The following is a 16400-nucleotide window of genomic DNA, read 5'->3' as shown; positions in this document are numbered from 1 at the left end:
GGCCCGCGGGCGCCGGGGCGTGCTCGGCCCGTCTCTCTCCGGCCGGCCCGTGGCGGTGCCCGCCCCGATGCCTCCTGGTGAGGAGGTGGCGGCAGCAGCACGTACCGCGCCGCGGCCGTTCCGCCGGGCCAGGCAGCCCGCGGCGCGGTGGCCTCCCCGCCCAGCCGGGCCTTTTCCGCGCCCTCCCGAGACAGCCGCAGTAAGTGGCCTGCGTCGCCACAGGGAAGCCGATGGCGCTGGAGGCCCTGGGCGTGGAGGGGGCTCGGGCGTGCCCGGGCTGCTGGAGCGGGCCCCAGGGCGGCCGCGGGCTGCCAGCCTGCCCTCCGCGCCCCGCTCGCCCGTCCCCAGCCGCGGGGTCCCGGCGGACGGGCCCCGCAGCCCAGCCCAGGGGACGCGCGTACGCACGGGCGGGCACGGACGCGTCGGCTCGCACGGAGGTGGCCATGTCGGCGGTGCGGGGCTCCCCGCCCTGCGGGGCAGAAGAGGGCACCCCTCGGGGGCCGGGCGAGGCGGGGAGTGGGAACCGGGGAGGAACCTCGGGGGGGGGGGGGGGCACACCCGCCTCCTCGGCTGGCGGCGGCTCCCGCTGTGGCAGCCTGGAGCTGCCACGCCCGGGCGGAGCCGCAGGAGGGCGGCGGCGCGCAGGGCCGGGGCGATGCGGCTGCGGGGCGGGGGGACACCGCCCCGGCGGCCCCGCCCCGACGGCCGCTGCCGGCGGGTGGATTGGCGCGGAGTCTCGATTGGCGATGCCTCGGCGGGGCGCGCCGCCATCGGCGGGCGATTGGGCAGGGCTGGCGGCAGCGCGGCGGGTTGCTAGGGGCGGGGCGGGCGGGGAGCGGGCCGGCGCGGGGCCGGCGCGGGAGGGCGGTGAAAAGGGGCGGTGCCGCCCCGGGCCTGCGCCCCGCACCGCCACCGCCACCGCCACCGGCACCCGCGGGGAGCAGGTGAGGACAGCCCGCCCGCGGCCGGGCGATCCTGCCCGGGCCTTGCGGCAGCGGCTCTCGGGGGTGTGTGAGCCTCCCGTGCGGGGCCCGGCCCGGTCCCCGGTGGCGGCTGGCGGCGGCGCCGCGCCTCGGCTGGCCCGGGGGTCGCTGCCTGGGAGCAGTTTTAGCTGCTTCCTTCCCGTCCCGGCGCAGGTGCCCTTCCGGGTCCGCCATCCCGGGCGGGTGGCGGCCGGTGCGTGTCTGTGGCAGGGGAAGGCGGGGGTGTCCCCTTTGCAGAGGGGAAAGCGAAGCGGTCAGCGTGGCTCCGGCGCAGAGGTTGGCCGTGAAGTGTGTCTGTCGTGTCATGTAGTCAGTTATGTGTAAATCGCAGCTGCTCAGCCTTCATACCGGGGTTGTGTTGGCCAGGTGCTTGGGAGTAACATCCGAGTTACAAGGAGTGCCTGGACCCTTCTGGCACCGGGCGGCTGTGGTCACTTTGGGGCGCAGGATGTTGCGGAGCCATTCTGGATGTAACTGCTGAACGTGTGGGGAGGTTCACACCCGTACTTGCTCTCTGTGTTCTATCGGTGGTGAGCTGGTGATTGCTGGAGACGTTGCAGCTTAAAGTAGCTTTAGAGACATCCCCTACGCTGTTTGGTAAGGATCCTGAGGAAGTTAGAGCCTGATGTTGTGCCTCTTGACTGATATGTGCTCCTCTGTTTTTGATTTCCCATAATGTACAAATAAGTGACTCTTTCCCTGTTTCTTGGGAGGGGGAAAGGAGTGTTTTCCTAAAACACTTTAAGAAAGGGTGATACGCTCCATAGCTAATGTGTTGTACAGCACAGAAAATCCAGGTGTTCCTGGAGCTAATGACAAGTACAGTGCTCTTCATTTCCATTAAGCTAGTATTGCTGTTACAGAAACAATTATTGTGTGGGTTTTTTTTCCCTTGAAGCTAATGCTTATTTTTCCAGAATCACATATATTACATATGCAGGCTCAGAGATTGCCTTTTTTTTTGTCTTGCCAGGCCACAGCCAGTTACTGAGAGATGAGCATAGTTTCCTATAAAACTTCTGTTTGACTTCATAATGGCATTTTTAATGTGGTGGTGTGTGGGGGAGCACAGCCCTGTCACACATTTGACATATAAAATGCAAGTTATCAGTTGCCTTAAGTATTCAAGAAACAATTTCAAATTTACGTGAAGATATGCTCTTGAAGATATTTTCCATTAACTCTGGTGTTTAAGCATATTCAAATCATCTGTTGTTTGAACAATATTGCTGAAATGCACAACAGCAAAAAATACCATGATTTACAGTGGAGAGGGATGCAGAAACAGGCCAGACTAAAACTCAACCTTAAATAAAGAACCTGCTCAAAGTTCCTCTTGAAACTTTGGGAATGATGATGTCTCTCTGTTTTCTTTCTTAAGAATATGTGAATATTAGGAGAAACTCCGAGCTAAAGGTGCTTGCTATACAGAATAACAAGCAGAAGTCCACTGAGAAGTCATATGATTGACTTGCAGATACTGTCTTCCATGCATTCATTGTAGGAGCGGTCAGACCTTGCCACATGAGCTGCGTGCAGCTTGTTAGCACTTTTAGTGTCATTTGTCAACCACGTGGATTTTCTCTGGACCGTATAGATTTTTAGTGTGGCTTCTTAGAACTTGGAAGAAAATGTTGTCGTTGGCAAAATACGCCTGTAGGTTTTAGGGAGCAGTTGTGGAAACCGGAAACTGGTGTCTCACGAAGAAGCATGTATCAGCTGTTAAGCAGGAAGTGGACTCAAACAGGGTTTTGATCCTTAGCACGGGTAAAAGTCAGCTGTCACTCGTAGGTTCCATCAGCTCCCCATGTTCCTGCTCTGTCAAACATTTCAGGAAGTCTTGCTTAAACAAACATGAAGCTATTAAGCAGGCTAGAAGTGCAGGCTTAGTGAGGTGGAGTGGAAGAAATCAGATGTGTATTGAGGTTAAAGAATATGGGCCATGGGAAAGTATGACTTTTGGCTATATGAAGGCTTTGCTACACAGCAAGTAGGCTTGAAAGTATGGCTCCCCCAAATGTAGGATGTGGTTTGGGTTTTTTGTTTGTTTGTTTTCCTTAATGTAGCTACTCTTGAAAACAAGGAAGTTTGGAGGTGTTAGATATGACCACAATAAACCACAGTTTGGGTTGCTTCCCTGGTAACTTGCACAAGAACCTCTATTGTAATACGGAGGGGAAGGAAGCAGTGTGCCACCCAACTTAATCTTTCAGTCCTGCTTTTGTTTGCAGGTTGTTCTATTTCTCATTCTGAAGTTAACCTGGCCAAACAATGAGTATGTCTTGTGCTTGCTCAGGTGTACTTTTCTTCAGTTTCCTTATACAAGGGCTGCAGAAGTCACAGCACTGACAGCTCTTCTCTTGAGCTGAAGTTAGAACTTCTTCATGATATGCATGCAGAGTCTCCATTTGAAAACTTCAGGTTCCCATAAGACAGCAACTGGAGTGTGTCCTCTGTGTAGTGGCTCTTTACTTACCTTGATTACTCTGGATGTTTAACTAGGAGCTCTGAATTGCTTTCTGCAGAGGTGCTGATCTCTTGCAAATGACTAGGCAGGGGACATGGGCTCCTAACTCTGGCCCTCTTGACCTGTACTAATAGCAGATGTCTGTGGTAGGTGGGTTGAATGTCCCCCCTCTAGCATCTAATGAGACCCCTCCTCCTCAGTTGACTGATGATGTTCTGTTTCACCACCCTGTGCATAATGCATGTTCCTGAACCCTTTCCAGAGCACGTGAAATGGCCGCAGATGACAAACGGTCTCCGACACTGGACTCTACCAGTGATCTACCTCATTCTCCTAGTAGTCCATCTCATCTCACTCACTTCAAACCCCTGACTCCTGACCAGGATGAGCCTCCTTTTAAATCAGCCTACAGCTCTTTTGTAAATCTATTCCGTTTCAGCAAAGGTAAGCACTTGGGGGAATGAATGTGCCTGTGTGGATTGTGCATGCTGTCTGTTTTACTGATGTCCTCTGCTGCCACATAAACTTGTAAAAACATCTCTGAATATAAGAGCATAAAGTTAGACAGCTGGCCAAATGGATAGCGAGTCAGTGAGATAATTTATAAGGGATGTTGCATCTTGCTTTTGGGTGACATAGTAGAACTTTGTCATGGGAGAAGATAGCCAGCGTCTTGCAGCTAGAAATCTGTGGCTGCCCATGAAGGTCAGAGACAAGCCAGTTAGCATATAGTATTATTGTAACTTCTTAACTGGGCACCTGGATTTCCTTTGTCTGTATTAAGTTTTTGGAGCTAAAAGCAGGATTAACCCTCTGCCAGCCTATGTGAGCAAAATGTGTGCCTGTCCTTCTGATGCAAGTTCTTACTCCAGACTTCCTCCACTCCTCACCTTCCTGTCCATCTTGTACCCTCACACCCTGGGTGGCAGCTGAGCTGTGATAAAGTATTTGCAGGAAGTCCACTCTAATTTGCATGGTTTAGCTGTTCCCCATCAAGAGGTCTGAAGTGTCGTGAAAGTTTTGTATATTAAAAAGTACTACTTGATTTTGGCCTTTGTACTACATGTATCATGAAACACTTAAATTCTCAGTAGGTAAGCTCTTAAAGAACTCTGAGTTTTTGGTTTTTGTTTCAAAGAAATATACTGCAAAGGATGATGAATGAATGCACCTTGGTTTTATACAAAACCTGTGTATTTTTGCTGGAGATGGCAAACTGGTCAGTTGCTTTTGTTTAGTCTGTTCATTATCCAGCTCTGCTAAGCATACTTCTGCAATGTTTGGGCTAGGGAAAAGGGGCGAAGATAGCTTTTTGCATAAACAAACTGATCTGTTCACACTCTTATGCAGAATGAAAAATAATTACTTGATATGACTGCTGTTAGTTTGCATGGTAGAATATCACCTGTCATTGCTGATTTATTGAAAATAACATAAGATGTGGTCAATATTGGCTTCAGATGTTTGTCACTGACTGAAGCTACATTTGTCAGAGAAGTATTGTGTTGGAAAAATGGGAAAACAACCTTGAAACAGCATGTGAAATGGGCATGATCCTGGAATCAGTGAGAACCTGCCAATACTTGATCCTCTGATGGAAAAGGCTGGTTTATTAAAGGCTGTGGTAACTTTAATGTGACCTCAGTACTGGCTTCTAACATAACTGAAAAAATCTTTTCAGGGGAGAAGCTGATAATCAAGCATAGCTATTTCATATAGCAAGAAAAATTCATGCTTGCTGGTTTGGTTTTTTAGACACTTTTCATATTAGGGATATTTCTGAAGTAGCCTGAGCCTTGACAGACTAGTTCTACATACTGGCCTGTTTCCATGTTTTGTATGGTACTTTTCAGACTCAAAATTTGTGTCTTTTGTTTTGTATAATCATGATCCAAATGAGCTATTTATGAGAGTTTCCTATGCCTTAGTTTTGCACGCACTACTGTTTTTTGTTTATCATGTCTAAACGGTTGGCTTCTTGCTTTTTGTCAACTCCAGATGATGGCAGGCTTTCATCCCCGTCAGAGAGAGCAGAGGCAGGTCCAAGTGATCCACAGGCATTGAGCGGTGGCTGGTCCAGTCCTCAGCATCCCACGAGGGCCCAGTCTCTGAGGTCACCGGTATCTTACAAAAAACAACTGACTAGTGAGCTGCAAAGAAGATCTTCTACAGCCCTGGGTAATTTCAGCTCTTTGTGCTACAAGGAAATGTTGTACTAGCAAGTTTGGTATGCCTCAGAGGGAAGTGGAAGGAGGTGAACAAAAGATCATTGATGGTCTAGGTTGATAGCAGAATTTGGTATCAGGCTACAGTACTTCTGTTAGTGAGGTTGCACTTTAACATGAGAAACATGTCCCCTCCACCCTTCTTAGTGTTCCAGCAAGACACTGTTGTTGGGTCTCTGCTGTTTCAATTACAAAACAGTCTGGAGCAAAACAGGCTGCCAAAACACATCCAATGGTTTAAAGTTACTTTGAACCTTGATCCTGAAAATTTCTGCTTTGTCTTGAGAGACTTCAGTTTCTTAACGGCCATATGCAAACTGTAACTTCAGGGCTCAGTCTGAATGGGGTTGATGTTTGTGTCTTCAAGGGAGTTATAAATGCAGATTTTTGCTTGTAGCTGTGTTGAGGATAATTGAATAGGAACTTGTGCCTAAACCTTTTTTATTCCTAACCTTGGAACTATTGTAAGATGCTCTTTTAGCTCGAATGGGAACTGAATGTGATTTCAAAGGTGCAACTGTGTAATGGCCTTATGAAGATCTGGAAGGGCTAGTAAGTAGATTGCAGGGGTCCATCTTGAGATCTGCCTGGTAACTGTTGGCTGTTTGTGATGGCCTTAAACAAACTGCTAAACTGGGTAAAAAACCTGTGCAAGACGCTATTTTCAAGAGTATGGTACCCAGTGAAAAGAAATTGGATCTTAAATGTTGTTAATGTATATGAGATTTTTTAGAAAGTTTCTAGTCTTGGTAACCAGGAAAAACTCCAGTACGGATAACTAGCATATTCATCTCTCTAAGTCAAATGCTGTCTTAGTTGTACACATTCATAATCTTCCTCCTTGCTATCTAGTACTGTTTGTGCTATTCAGTTGTATCTGTCACAACAAACCAATTAAGGTTTGGGGTTTTTGTTTTGTTTTCAAGCTTTTTTCAAGTGCCCCAAGTACAGCAGTGTGCTCTTGGCTGATTTGCCAATTTACTTCATTCTTAGTTCCCTCTTGTAAATCACTTGGAAATTAACTGGGGATTACAGATTATCAACCTTCAGGTGAGGTAGGTTGTCCAGTACTCAGAAGGCAGAAATAAACTTGCTGTTTGACTTCCACTGGGAGTAGGCAGCCAGGGAAATGAGAGCTAGTCTAAGGGGGAGGTTGCTGCATTATTACAATGCCTTTTCAGGACCTTTGTTCACATCTCTGGGTTTGGATGAAAGTATGATTGGAAAAATGTGATCATGAATCAGCCAGGAAAGAAGTAAAGTTAGACCAAGCAAGAACTGCTGGCTTTTTGAAGAGATTTCTGTAATACTGGGTGCTGCGTGGCTTGACTCACTGTTGAGTATCTTCCCCCAAATAACCTCAGTGCTGTAACAAACATAAACTCTGTGTAATGCAAGTAAAAGCATACTGGATTGGTGAGGAGTTTTCAGGGGAGTTTTTCAAGTTGTCTCACTGTATTTGAAGAGGAGAAGAATGCTTACATCTTCCCTCTCCAAAAATCAGGCATTGCTTTTTTTTGAAGCAAACTTTAGAAACGAAATTTTCATGCCTTCATTTGTCTTAAAATTGCTGAATAATCAGGTCTTTGAGGATTTTTTTTGAACATTGCTCAGAAGAGAATTTTACTTCTGTCACAGCAGCTGATGCTGGACATCAGAGATAATCTTAGAAATTGTTCTTGTATCCAAAGAATGAAAAGCGATGTAATTTACAGAAGCACCTAGATTGGTACGTCAGTTCAGTGACAGTGAGGTGTCTAATCTAGTTGAGTGTTCTTGCAGCCTTTCATCTGTAGGCCTGTAAATATCTCTCCAGGCTTGGCCATTACTCGGTTCATGACATCGGGAAACGTAGGCAGGAAAATGCCGAAGTCTGTCACAAAAAGTGTCTCTAGGCTACTTGAGTTTAAATAACATGCCAAGCTTAAGCAAAGTGAAAGGAATAAATAAATAAATAAAAGGCTTCTGGTGCCTCTAAACAGTCAGGGGATGAAATTGCTCCTGAAGATGCTGACTGCCACCCCTTCGTCTGCCTGTTAGCTTGCATTCTGCACAGCAGATACTCTCATTGCTCAGGGCCCATGCTGGCTGATAACTGCAAGGGCAGAGCAGCATGTAGGGATGGTGGCTTTTGTAGGAAACTGTCTAGCATTGAATATGTAGGGTTTCAGTTGTGTGCTTCCCTTCAGGACTGCTTACACAAAACCATTATAATAGCACCTTACTGGCTTTTGTGAAATTAGGGGAAGCTGCTGGGTGCCTGGCTTACATTTGTGGGTTGTAGAGCTGAAGAACCAGTGCTGAGACTGTACATTGCTGTGGCCTCCGTTTTGGGTAATTTGTTACATCCTCACGTGCTGGAGCAGGGTTCTGGGGAGCTGGTGTCACTTCTACAGAGACAGGGGGCCCAGCTGGTTGTGCTGGACTGCACATAATCTGTGTGCCATCATCTACATGCTTTCCAGGTGCTGGATTGAACCAAAATAGTCTCATACTGAGACAATATCACAGCTTGCAAATCCAGTTTAAGGAGAACTAGAAATGCTGACCAATTGGAGAGGGAGCACTGGTAGTAAAAAGCACTTCTAGCTTGTTACCCTGTCATGCAGGATAATGGTGTTAATGCTAGACAATTGTAGCAGACTGTCAGTAATAGGGAATGGCAAAGGAACTTAGTAGGAGTAAGGAAAGGTCAGAAATCATGAGAGGGAGAAGGCCTGAGGAAAGTGTGTGGTGGTTATTGGGACTCATCAAGAACGTGACTTATTATCAGAGTATCTTTTCTATTGAAAAAGGTTTTGGAAAATGAAAATGCGTGTTGTAATATTAAGTTTAAGGACAGTTTTCATACTTTTCATGGCAGTGACTTGAGGAAAATGCAGTGTTTGAACTGTGATAGTGAACTCGGATATGAAATTATATGCTTGGCAGCAAATAACTGGAAAGAAATTCATGGTGGTTTGTATTAGCAAAACTGCGGTATTCCTGGCAGGGGTATTAGTTGTTGAAACTGTGTGAAGCTCTCTGTTGTACCTCTTGTGTTAGTATATGGTCAGCTCTCTTCCTGTAAACTGAAGCTAGCAGTTAAGTTGCAACAAAGTAGTTCTTTCTCATAGTGTTTTTGACTTGTGATTCTCTTTAAAATAAATGCGAAAGTACATAGTGTCATGAAAGAAACTCTGGAGAAATGTATTTCAGTGATTCAGTAATTAAGGATGTGGAACAACTGCATGACTTACTGAGCAAATCTTTCTCTGGCCTGAACTCAGAGTGTACTGAGTAGGTAATCATAGATGGAAAGCTGCAGGTTCCTTCCCGGTGATGAGGTGGGGAGAGTAGGAAAAAGAGGAGAAAAACATAGTACAGAAGATATATATATATAGGTTTTGACAAGGATCAGCACCCATGAATACGTATAGGAAGGATGAGTGTTACTGACTTTTTAGCAGTCAGAGTTAATTTTTAGCTTAAGAAGGGTAAATAGGTTAGAAATAAATCGAAAATCTAGATGAGGTTCCTTTTGGTATACTGAGGTTTTGTTCCTTGAACATATAGATAGATAGGAAGGGAATGGACAGGAAAAACACAATTGCTGCATAAACTGGTAGTCCTGAACAGATGCATTCCGCACTCCTGTTGGTGTGTTACATTGGAGGGCTGAGATGCAGCTGGCTTTTGTTTGTTAAACGCAAAATTATATCAAGTAAAAAATGACTGTCTTGTAGAGTGTTTGGCTAGGGAGGAAGAATAGGTGGTTGAAGAAGATATGTAGAGTTGTGGGCTGAGAAAGTATAAGGACTTTGTATATCAAAGCCGTGAGGAAGCTGGCTTCACTTGCAGAAAGTTGTTTTGTGCTGGTTGGACAATGACAGGCAAAAGTTTGTGGAGCTGATCTCATTGTTATGATAAATTAACACTTAAAGTTTAATTTTATTTTAAAAGACAATTTTCTTGTGTGTAATTTTTTTAATTGTGGCTAGGGGCAGGGGAAGGTTTGGGGGTGTGTAGGTTTTTTTCCTCTGTGAGTGTTTTTGTTTTTTTTTTTTAAAGTAGCATATACCAAGTTTGCTGCTTAAGCACTAAAAAAAATTTACCACTACTTAGATGTGTAAGTGTGGTCAACCCTCTTGGGATCAAATTAAAAGAAGATATGAAATCTTCTCAGAAGTGTGGCTGATGGCAGTTGGAATGATGGTGTGGGCAAAGCAAGAAAAATACTCTTGTAGTTTCCATGTTTGTGGAAGGAAACGTGAGTTTTGCAGATTTAATGGTGAAATAAGGAAATACAATTACAATGCTGAAAACATATACATCTGTAAATTGTGCATGCACTGACTGAGAAAATGGGTGTGTTATTTAAAGTAAGGGAATTTGGATCAGCAGTAAGAGTGAACCTAAGATTGATACATGTGACTTCTTTTATAAGGATAGTGTGTTAGACATAGTGTGTCCTGTACTGCAGGAACAACTTCTTACATTCTTGCTATACAATGTGTTTTCCCTCAGAAAGGGAGAAGTCACATGACTGGATAGGAAAAGAGCCAACTGAATTCTGATCTGAGAGTCAGTCAGCTTCTCTAGTATAAACAGGTTAGCCATGTGCTCCTACTGCTGATGGTGTGCTTTTTCTAATGTAGATGACATCCTATTGACATTGTTTTATGTAACAAGGAAAAGGGCATTTAACTAGGAAGAGAACCGGTGTGGAATTACCTGTGGCATTTCCTCAGTGCTGTGTATGTTTATACTTTGGGAATCACTTGCCTTGCAAGATTTGTACCTGGTTAGGCAGGAGGCCTGGTAGTAATTTTTTGAATTAGAAGCAACATTCCTGGTAGGGAGATACTCTTGAAAAAGCTGCAGTATGAAAGTCCAGAAAGTAAATGCAGCATAGATCTTATGATAGATGTAAGGAGGAGCCAAAGGTTTCTATGGTATTCTCAATGTTTTCTTGAAATATTAAAGTCCCTTTAACCACCTTAAAATACCCAACTTGGTACTATCCAAAAGTGTACTTGTTTGATTTAAAAAAAAAATTAAAATTCTAAGTGGTTAGCCACAGAGCTGGTTTTAAACCCTGTAGAATATCTCTAAAATCATCTCCTGTTGTGGATTCGTTGTTGTACAGAGGTCCGTAAGCAGCTATATGTGGGCTGATTAACTAAAAAAACCTTGCCAAGAACCTGAAGAGGAGGCATGGAGTCCCACATTTTGAATCGCATTACTCTAAGGGTTTTGTACTGCACACAAAGGAATAGCCTAGTTGGTACTGCACGGCAACAGTTAACATGCTTTTGCTAGTGCTGTCAGCTTTCCCGCTGACATCAGATATCTAAAGCTGTAAACAGAAAGCAGCCATGTCTGTTCTTCGTGTACTAGGGGGAATCAAAATAAAATGCTAGTCAGATGGAGAGCGGTGAAGCTGGTAAGAAACTTTAAACTATTCAGAAAAGTTGTTGATGGAGAAAAGTGACTCTGAAAAGGTTTAAATGTTCATGTAAATGCAGCAGTGTGTTTGCAGATCTTTCTGGAGAGAAGGATCCTGTTTGTAGCTCCTACGGCAATGCTTCAGAGTAATTAGCGTTTTATAGGAAAGAAATGAACTGTTACCTTTTTGTTTAGGAGTCTCGTTCTAGTTAGTCAAAAATGACTGTACAAGTTCTCAACAACTTGGCTTTTTTCTTAGAAAATAAAACAAAAATCTCAAAAATATAAACTTCTGGATGCATTTTATTCTGAGTTACTGTTTTTAATAGAAACCAACTGATTGAGTCCTGAGACTTACTGTAGTCATTTATAGATCAGGTTAAGGCATTGTCTTATACCAGTCCTAGAATGAATGTGGATACTGTTGCAATTATTTTGTAAGTATTAATATCCTAGAGGGTGTTCTAAAGTGAGACCAGTGCTTTCTAAAAGACTCTTACAAGGTTCATATAGTAGGTTGAAAATCAGATCTTAAAAAGATGTTTTCATTACCGGAGAACTTAAATCGATTCTTGTAAACGCAGAGGGTGTTATTTAAAATGACAGTTCAAGCAAGCTATCTGGCATTGGAAGCTCTTTTGGGGGAGAAGAGTGCAAGGGCAAGAGGTGATACATGCTGTAACTTTGTAAAGTGCATACGTAAGTGAACATTTCTCCCTCTAATGGAGTTTTGTGTTGTGATGTGAATGTTGATGTATCGTGGAAGAAATAAATACTATTCTCCCCTTCCCTTCCAGACAATCGAAGGAAGGTAGAAGCACCTCTTGGAGGTCATGATCCTCGAACAGCAGTTCAGTTAAGAAGCCTCAGCACTGTTTTAAAGCGCCTCAAAGAAATCATGGAAGGGAAGAGCCAGGTACTTCTGACAGATTTGTAGGCCAAACTATCTAGAAACTGGACTGTTCACTGGGCTTCTCTGAGCTTCATTTTTAGATAAGTCATGGGGGTTTCTCAGATGTTTGGAGGATTAGTGAATAAACTCAAAAATCATTGTATGAATGCAGGGGAAACAATTTACGTTCACACTGACTTCTGACATGTCAGACATCTGTTGTATTGTGGGAGTGAAACCTTGCAGTTGCTCACCTTTTTGAACTTGAACCAGATGCTCTCATTTTAGACTTCCTCCCACTTCTGTGGGAACCTGATGGTTTTCTCCCGTGAGGACTAACCATTGGAAGGTAAAACACGTTGACTGTCACAAATAGTAATGAGAATTCTGAGGATGAATTAAATCTGCTACTTACTGTGGTAATGATTGGTGAACAATATTTGCTTGAAAGTCTTGTCCTGTTAGTCAGTTTTGATTCAGCTGGATAAGGGTCTGGTGGTTGCTACTGACTTGCTAATTTCACCTCCCCCTGCTGTGTTGGACTATGCCTTTAAGAGGAGAATATAGTTGAGAAAGAAGCCAAAACTATTTATAAGGGGCAATATAAATAGCTGTGTCTGGGAGCAAGACACAAACAGGCAAAAGTACATTTAATTAATCTGAATGAAGAGGAAAGAGGCTTTTGGCTTGATAGCTTTACAGGTAGACTTTGAGTAAACTCACTTAGCTTCTAGTGCTATTCTGCTTTTAAGAGTAACTTTGCTTTGGTAGAAAGGGTGATACTTTTGTGGGTGAAACAAAAGACTTTCATTTTAGTAAGCAGGGCATTGAGTGTGGCCCCTACTAATATTTCAGTTTGTGGCAGCTTCTGAAGGTCCTGGAGATTTTCAGACATCTTTGAAGCTGTTGGTGAGGAGCTCAAACATACAGGATATAGCATAAATGAATATGTCTAGATCTTTCTCTGCAGGCAGTATGTTAGTTGTCAGCATGCTGAGTTCTGTACAAATGGTAATGCCTCACTGCCCTTCACTGCAGCCATGTCTTGCTTGAGTCACTCCAGGCAACAATTTCTTCCTGCTATGGACTTGTCTGTCTCCACAGGAGACCACTTTGCTGTTGTAGAAAGCATGTGTCAGATCCTGGAAGGTGCTGCTCTAATCAACCTCTGCTGCTAACAGGGGCCAGTCTTCTGATTTGAACTCTTCCTTGTAGGCTGTTCTTGTCATGAGTATTGGCTCTGATTAGAGCAAAGCAGAAAGTGTCACCAGCAATGGCTGGGTTTCTGAACATCCAGTCCTGTGCAAGTGGTGCTGAGGCAACGTGGGAGAGATGGTGGGCAGAGGCACTGTTTGGAGCAGCCACTCTGTATGTGGCAGAACCAGAGATTTGGCCTATCATGCAGCAAAAACTGTTAATCGGCATGCCCTGCAGCTTTGCAGCAGTTTCTTGGCAAAGCACTGCATCTTTCCCTGCTTGAAGCTTAGTGGTCATCTTAAAAGTTTATAAACTCATTAGACTACTTTGAGCAGTCTTCAACCTCTTTCTGTACAAGTTTTCTTGGGTGAAGACAGCATGAAATTGTTGTCTTGTTGATCATAGCTGTTTTAATCTCAAAATTGGTCTAGCAGCTATGTCAAACTTCACTTCGTGAACATCCAAAAATAAACCCCAATTCAGGGTATGTGGTTTTTTTTTTTGTTGTTGTGTGAAAATCAGAGTATGGATCACCTTCCTTCTCTGTGGTTACTGTCTTCTTTGGATCACCTTCCTTCTCTGTGGTTACTGTCTTCTTTCTCAGGTTGTTTTGAGAAAATTCTTGCAGCACTTTCTCTTCATAAGAAAAACCCAGAGTACTCAGTCCCTCTGAAAAGGCTTACTGCTAGAACTGAACTCTAGCAGTGTTTCACAGAGCTGTCATGTGACCGTTAGCAGTTGTCTCCATCCATGGTGGTTGTAGCTAATGTGCTCAGAATCATAATTGAGAGATCTGTCTTGCTCTGTTTATGGCTAGAACACCAAATGGAAGCTTTAACTCTTTGTTTTCAAGTCTTAAAAACGAGACAAAAATTCCTGTGGCTGCACCCATGCCATAAATCAGTATATGTTGTTATCTCCTGCATATGTATTCCACATTTGTCTGCATACAGCAGTTAACCAGGAGTTTTGAAACAACATCAGTCTGAAACACAGGCTTTTCAACTGCTTACTGAAATTTTGAAGATTTTGATCATATAACAAAACTTTTTACAAGTATCTACAATACTTTCAAAGTACATCCCAGTATTAGCTGTTGAAATTATCTTCCTGCGTTGATAGTTCTTAGTAATTTGATTTACCCCTGGATAATAGCTTCAACTAATGTTTGGGGTTTGTTTTTTATGTTTTTAAACTGTACTAGTTGAGGGGCTGTCATGTGCTAGACAAATGAGAGTGAAGAGTAATCAGTACTCTTATGTATTTGTTTCTTGCAATTTATCTACAGATCATGATAGTTTTTATCTGCTTTGCTTCCGTCTTGATCAAGAAGGCAAAGGCTTACTAGATTTATTCTCTCAGTTAAAAACTCTCTCAGTCTTCTGGCTCCCTGTAAAACCACGTGAAAAATCCTTTCTGTGCATGTGTGTGCTTGTCCACAAGAGTGCACACACACACACACACACACGAACATATGAAATTGTTTTTTTCATATGCCCAATCTACAAAGCAATCATGAATCTAAATATGCTTTTTTATTTACCAAAACCCCCATAAATATGCTGCCTTCGCTTGTAGGACAGTGACTTGAAGCAGTACTGGATGCCTGACAGCCAGTGCAAAGAATGCTATGACTGCAGTGAGAAATTCACCACCTTCCGACGGAGGCACCACTGTCGACTTTGTGGGCAGATCTTCTGTAGTCGATGCTGCAATCAGGAAATCCCTGGAAAATTCATGGGCTACACAGGTAGGGTTTATCTGTTGAGAAGCAAAACATTCTCTGTGTGCTCAGTTCTGGTTGGACTACTGCGTTTTTAGATTCTGGCATCTGCTAGAGAATGCTGCGCAGGTTTCAAGTGGGCTTAGAAATAAGCAAAAAGAATCACAAGACCTAATTCTATGAATTTCTTCATGCACAGTGGTGGATTATGCCATGTCTGCTTATTTTTACCAACTATGTCCATGATGACAAATACGGCCACTATTAAACAAGGATGTTCACTATAAGTGTTGTGCTCAGGTAAAAGCTGCTCTTAGCAATGGTAGTTTTAAAAATGTAATGAGCTACATTTTCTAATTGAGGGTGACTCTTTCAAATACCAGTTACCATACTCTAGACCCAATGGAGGTAATGATTTCCAGACATCAGCTGGTATGTCATATGTGATTGGCTATTGTTGTACCATGATTTCAGTGTGCGCATGTGTGCGCTCTCTCTCCATTCCCACAAACTGTCTCTCTCTTACTGATCATGTGTTTTGCATCATCTGACTTGAAGAAATTCCCTGAGTGTATATTTATCGGGGGTTTTTCTCTTTAAGGAAATATGAGAACTAGAAACATGGAGAGAGGTTTTGAAACAGGAAATCCTTCTTTTCTCATCACTACACACCTCTAATCCTGTAGGAACAGACTACTATTTGTTCCCGTTTACTTACACTCTCTGGTTCCCGTTTCCATAGGGGATCTCCGAGCCTGCACTTACTGCCGCAAAATAGCCTTAAGCTATGCACACTCCACAGACAGCAACTCCATTGGAGAAGACCTAAACGCTCTGTCAGATTCTGCATGTTCTATATCAGTGCTGGATCCTGGCGAGCCACGCACACCAGTTGGGAGCCGTAAAGCTAGCCGCAACATCTTTCTGGAGGAGGATCTAACCTGGCAAAGGTAAAGTGAATGGCTTGATGCTGAGCTCTGGATTCTTAACTGTGTTTCCAGGCTGACACCTGCCTAAACAAAAACTGGTGATTTCCATCTAGGGAACTTAGAAATACATCTCCTGTAAAAAGATTCTAATTCCATGCTCGCTTCTAGTATTCTTCAAGTTGAAATGTGGAAACTTTTCTGGTGGAGTTCTAACTTGTTTGCATTTCTTCCTTTAACCTGTTGAATCAGTGAGTCCATACCAGTGACAGAGCAGGTTTTAGCTTCAGAGTTTAAAAAGACAAAACCAAAAAACATCCCTTCTAAGCACCAATGTATGCTTTACCTGTCAGGTTTTGATTTGGGCAAGAGAATATGAGATGCTGTCTGTGTAAATAAGAGAGAAATGGTGGAAGTAACCACCTGTTTCAACTGAATTGGGATTGAAAGGGCAGCTATAAAAGTTCCCTGATTTCCTTTCAAATTATATTTCTTCTTATTGCTCTTGAATAACAGGATCTTTATTTTGGAAGATGAATAAAAGAATACTGTACTTCTCA

The 16400-nt window shown here is 43.7% G+C and overlaps 1 protein-coding gene across 4 annotated transcripts in view; it reads left to right on the top strand.

The window, feature by feature from the left end:
• The first annotated feature begins 96 nt into the window (after positions 1-96).
• The window catches only part of PIKFYVE (phosphoinositide kinase, FYVE-type zinc finger containing), a 68441-nt gene continuing 52137 nt past the window's right edge, over positions 97-16400 (top strand). For 2 of the 4 annotated variants that reach the window (XM_074911046.1, XM_074911044.1), the window contains exons 1-6: positions 97-199; positions 3713-3894; positions 5449-5628; positions 11900-12018; positions 14770-14941; positions 15657-15864. In XM_074911046.1, coding sequence (XP_074767147.1) covers positions 3723-3894; positions 5449-5628; positions 11900-12018; positions 14770-14941; positions 15657-15864 — 851 coding nt within the window. In that variant the 5' untranslated portion in view covers positions 97-199; positions 3713-3722. Of the gene's footprint in view, positions 200-3710; positions 3895-5448; positions 5629-10992; positions 11101-11899; positions 12019-14769; positions 14942-15656; positions 15865-16400 lie in introns of those variants that run through there. The other 2 variants (XM_074911048.1, XM_074911047.1) reach the window with 2 other exon arrangements.

Source organism: Athene noctua, chromosome 7 (assembly GCF_965140245.1).
Source record: "Athene noctua chromosome 7, bAthNoc1.hap1.1, whole genome shotgun sequence".
In the NCBI taxonomy this organism is placed as follows: Eukaryota; Metazoa; Chordata; class Aves; order Strigiformes; family Strigidae; genus Athene; species Athene noctua.
This window is presented reverse-complemented; position numbering and strand designations above follow the sequence as displayed.